The sequence below is a fragment of the Siphateles boraxobius genome, unplaced genomic scaffold, assembly GCF_051911475.1.
Source record: "Siphateles boraxobius isolate OS27281-9 unplaced genomic scaffold, OSU_SipBor_1 110, whole genome shotgun sequence".
Classification (NCBI taxonomy): Eukaryota; Metazoa; Chordata; class Actinopteri; order Cypriniformes; family Leuciscidae; genus Siphateles; species Siphateles boraxobius.
In genome coordinates this window covers 480,822-485,918 of record NW_027508712.1, presented here as the reverse complement: position 1 = coordinate 485,918, position 5,097 = coordinate 480,822, and the positions used below count along the sequence as shown (strand labels likewise).

General features: G+C 41.8%; 1 protein-coding gene across 1 annotated transcript; it reads right to left on the bottom strand.

The window, feature by feature from the left end:
* Positions 1-249: 249 nt before the first annotated feature.
* On the bottom strand, positions 250-2,673 carry LOC143705304 (E3 SUMO-protein ligase ZBED1-like). The gene is made up of 3 exons (XM_077197478.1): positions 1,204-2,673; positions 894-993; positions 250-638 (listed from the first exon to the last, which is right to left on the bottom strand). The coding sequence occupies exons 1-3, from the start codon at positions 2,671-2,673 to the stop codon at positions 250-252; spliced, it is 1,959 nt and encodes a 652-aa protein (XP_077053593.1).
* Positions 2,674-5,097: the final 2,424 nt, after the last annotated feature.

The following is a 5,097-nucleotide window of genomic DNA, read 5'->3' as shown; positions in this document are numbered from 1 at the left end:
TAACAAAAAGTAACAAAAGTCTAGGACATAAGCCTACAGCACATTCACTACAAAATAACAAAAATGCATTTGTATTTTAGAAGAATGAGGTATTTAGAAGCATGGCTCATGGCTTGAGCTATAGCAGGGGCCTTGCAAATAGAACAGTTACTCAAAACAGTTTAAGTGCAGTAAGAATCAAAAGTAACAAAGTCTAGGACATAAGCCTAAAGCCCATTAATGGCAAAACAACCAAAAAACAAGGAGACTCTACAGTTCAATACTCTCAGTGGTGCACTTTGACAGATTCTTCTTCAAGAAAATCAACTGGTCCACATGCTCAGAAGACAATACACTACGCTCTGAACGCACAATGTCCCCTGCTGTACTAAATACACGTTCTGATGGTACACTTGTACCAGGAATGCATAAGTACGTCTTGGCCAGGTCTGCCAGGAGAGGAAACTCAGCCTGGTGAGCTCTCCACCAGTCTAACACCTTACCATCTAGGCTCAAAGATGCAACATCTCTGTACTTCCTAACTTCATCATGGGCTTGTTCTTTGGATGTTTTGCCTCTGACACTTGGGTCCTCAGTGCAGAAGGAGTCACCAAAAAGGTCCTCCAATACCTTTGATTTCTTGGAAACGGGGGGGCATTCTAGAATGGCACAGAAATAAAAAATAAGGCTTGATTATAGTTATGTGTTATATATATATATATATATATATATATATATAAAATTATATGTAAAGCATATATATATATATATATATATAATTATATGTAAAGCATATATATATATATATATATATATATATATATATATATATATAGATAGATAGATAGATAGATAGATAGATAGATAAAAAGATATAGAAATATCAAGTATGTCTACAATGTATGAATACATACCTTTAGTGGTTTCTGCATCACACACCTCATTTAGCTCCAAAGAAATCTGGTGAGGAGAAGAGTGAGGAGGCTGGGCCTCTGGGGCTTCCTCAGGCTGGGCCTCTGACTGTAACACAGACAAACACATACACATAAAGGCAAAGTTATTATTAGTAATAGCTAGAGTACTCAATGGAACAACGGGTTCATCATCAGTATTACTATTTAACTATTTAACTACTTTTTAACTATTACTATTTAATAGTAATCACTATTAAATTGAATTAAACACCATCCATAACTAAATGAACCAAGATGAGAAACAACCTACCCTCTGTTCCTTCAGCTGTGCCGCTTCTTCCGCAAGATATTCAAAGGTTTGGTTTCTTCTCTCATCACCCAGGAAAGGAAGCTTTTTAAATCGGGGGTCCAAAGCAGCTGCTCGAAGTAAGAATGGTTCTTCGTCCACATATCGCCCTCTAAGATCTTCAGACATGAGTCGTTTCATGTCTTTGATTAAGGCGGAGTCATCCGGTACATATTCGAAATGCGCCAACAACTTTATTCGGAGAGGTGCGATGATGGACACAGTGGGTTGCTTCTCCTCGCACATCAGAGTGGTAGCAGACTTTAGCGGGGCTAGCAGACTCACCATTTGTTCGGCAGCCAAGAGATCACTTTCACTGAGTGTGTGCACGTCACACGAGCCTTTTCTGACTTTCTTGTCGAGAAGTGTTGCCATCACCGCAGCTTGTTGTTCAAGAAATCGCTCCAACATCTCGAAAGAACTATTCCATCGGGTTTTCACGTCTGCTTTGAGCTTGTGGTGTGGAAGCCCGAGCAAACCTTGCTTCTCCTTCAAAACAGTGGTCGCAACTGCGCTGCGGTGAAAAAAACTCACAATTCTCCTCACGCGCCCTAAAAGCCGTTCTGTGGCAGCAATCTTCAGGCCATCTTGTGTTGTCAGATTAAGCGTGTGCGCGAAGCACTTTATATGTGGTGATAAGCCTGCCTCTTCACCAGCTTTGATCATGTTAGAAGCGTTGTCGGTTACGAGAGCCGGTGCCTTGTCCAATATACCCCATTCTTCACACGCGCTTCTCAGAACCTGCCCGATATTAACTCCTGAATGAGTGTCTCCCAAAACACGAGTCTGTAAAACGTGGTTTTTCATTTGCCATTTGTTGTCAATGAAATGACACGTTACAGTGATATAGGACTCCGTTGTGCATGAAGTCCATCCATCTGAAGTTATAGCTACTCGCTCTGCACTCATCAGACCCTGAATAACTTCATCACAAACTTTGGTGTACAAGTTCGGAATATATGACTCGCTAAAGTGTTGCCGTGAGGGGATGTTGTACCTCGGCTCAAGAACTTCAAGCAGGTATCTAAAGCCTTCGTTCTCTACGACGCTATAGGGCCTCATGTCTTTGCATATAAAAAACGCAATGCCTTTGGTGATGTTTTTTGCTCTTTTTGAAGTGCTCGACAACTTTGGAGCAAAAAACGTTGCCAGTGATTTGGCGGGCGTGGAAGCCTGTGTTCTTTCTTTAACGTTACACTCTGACTCGCCATCATCAATGCCATGGCGCCTTTTCAGGTGTGCGGATAGATTCGACGTATTGCCACAGTACCTTATCTCAGACTGACAGCCTTTCTCTTTGCAAACGGCAACATCTCTTACCACTGCTCCTCCATCGGTTTTCCTGAAGCCAAAATGCTTCCACACCCATGACTTGACGCCGACTGGAGTGTGTAACAATTCAGTTTCATTGCCAGCTCGCTGTGATGGTTCCATTGTTCTATAAAGTCAGACTCAACAATGTGTGTGAACGTGAAACGTAAGTAACGCGTGTGAAGTACAACAATAATGAGGTTAGCGCCACCCGCAGCTTAGGAGTAGGTTATACGCACATGTCGGAGCGGATGCTGAAAATAGACAGGCGGCAAAATAAACACATTAATCGATTCTCTTGCGGACGCATCGATGCATTGAATCGTCGGCTGTATAATCGATGCATCGATGCGAATCGATTAATATTTACACCCCTAGCTGCTACTGCTGAAAATAAGGCCTTAAATTTCCCAGACTGGTGGCTTAATGTCCCTAGCTCATGGACCCACTGCAAGGCATCACGTATCACTGGACTGGCTAGGCAAGCAGACTGTGTGATCAAGTTAAGACAATGTGACCCACAATGTACATGCAAAGCCAATGGCTGCTGTCTTTTAATTTCTGCTTGTGCTCCTGAATGTCTTCCTGACATATTAGCAGCACCATCATATATCTGACCCCTTAGACAACTCATAGGAATATTTAGCCTCAAGAGAACATCCGCAGCCACCCTAGCAATTTCCACTCCAGTAGTCCCGGGAACTTTATATAAACCAACAAAAATGTGGTATCAGGTCATGGTCCACATATCTAAAACAGATAGATTCTTGCTCTACTCCTGATACATCTTGAGTGCCATCTATAATGAGTGAGTACTGCAAAACTGGTAGAGACTCCAATACTTCTGACAATCCAGTTTCCTAACAATTGCAAAAACTCATTTTGCACTGGAGGAGAGGTATTAGTCATGACAACGGGATAGCCAACTAGAGAGACTAGCATCATCTGCTTTAAATTTCAAAAGCTGAAATAGATTCCCATCTTGGGTCTCATGGCCTCGCAGTGCCAGACCCTGCCTAGCTAGGTACTGTACTGAACTTACAATATTTTGCAGGCAGTGCCTAGCATTATCTTGTTGCTTTGCCCAGGCACTTGAGGGATGTGAATCTACTGGGTTTGCTTCTTGAGCACAAACTGTGCTGCATGATGGTGGGATTTACTATTCTGGTGGCGTTCAAAGCTAGCAAGAGCATTCTTCCAGTTACGAAATCCCTTTGAGGAAAACGCAGGGTCTGCTTTTTTGGACAGTGTATTTTTATTTATTGTGTATGTTTTCACACAGTAAAAACAGAGAATTCCCTTCACAGTGGGGCTATAGTGAAGCCATGGATACGGCTTGTACCAATTTTCCTGAAAATGGAGGACCCTATTTGACAGCTTTTGAACTGCAATGTTCTTGGGGTGAGGTTGGTTTGGCTTGATGTCAAAGTCCAGAATATCTCCAGTTCTACACTGTTCTTCATTGTTGTCTCTCTGTTCTTTGATGTCATCACTTTCACAGCTGCTCTGTTTATTGCTGTCTACAGATGGACCAGCATCCTTAAAAATACACCACAGTACACAATTAACCACTCTGTATCAACTACCACATTTGAAAAATACATCTACACACTGATACGGCTAGTAACCACTTTATGCCCATATTATTAAAACCATGTATGATGAGTGATTAATAAACCTCTTAAAGGTGCAATGTGTAAAAATTTTGAGTATCTATAAACAGAAATGCAATATGAAATCCATAACTATGTTTTCAGTGGTGTATAAAGAACTTATTAATAAACCGTAATGTTTTCATTACCTTAGAATGAGACATTTATATCTACATAACCGCGGGCACCCCCTTCTATAAAGGTTGACATATTGTGACGTCATGTTTCTACCGTAGCCGACAGCGAACAAACATCGCTACAGAGCGCGTTTCGTCACTACCTTGAAAGAGAAGCAGCAGAAAGCTAGAAGCTAGCCATAAACACCGTGAGTAGTGACTTTTCCCTTGTCAGTGGTGTAAAATATGTAGTTGGATTGTTTCATGTAACTTAGTTCTTCTCCCTCGCTGTGTTATGGCTTTGCTATGTGGGGATAAATGTGCTGGTTATGTTCGTGAGACAGCTGATTAGTACTCTTGTCATTGACCGTAAAACAGTAACGTTACAGGAATCACCAACCCGTCGATCGCGGTCTACAAAACGATCTTGGAAGCATTTTAAGTCGATCGCGAAGAGTTTTCAAAATCAGAGAAAAAAAAGCCTATTGTGTGTAGTAAATGGTGTGTAGGGGATGCGGAGGTGCGTGCTGTTACAATCATGCCACTTTTGCCGCGCGCACCTTTGGGCTCATGCGGACGCGTCGAGTTTTTACGCTTATGAAGGCTTTACGCTTTAACCAGCTCAGCCACAGTAACAGCTCATATTTAGCCAAATAAACTTTTACTACCCTGTTAAAAAAAATATATAGTTGCATATGTGCATCATGTGTTTCTTCTCCCTCGCTGTATTATGGGTTTGCTATGTGGGGGGAAATGTGCTGGTTACGTTTGTGAGACAA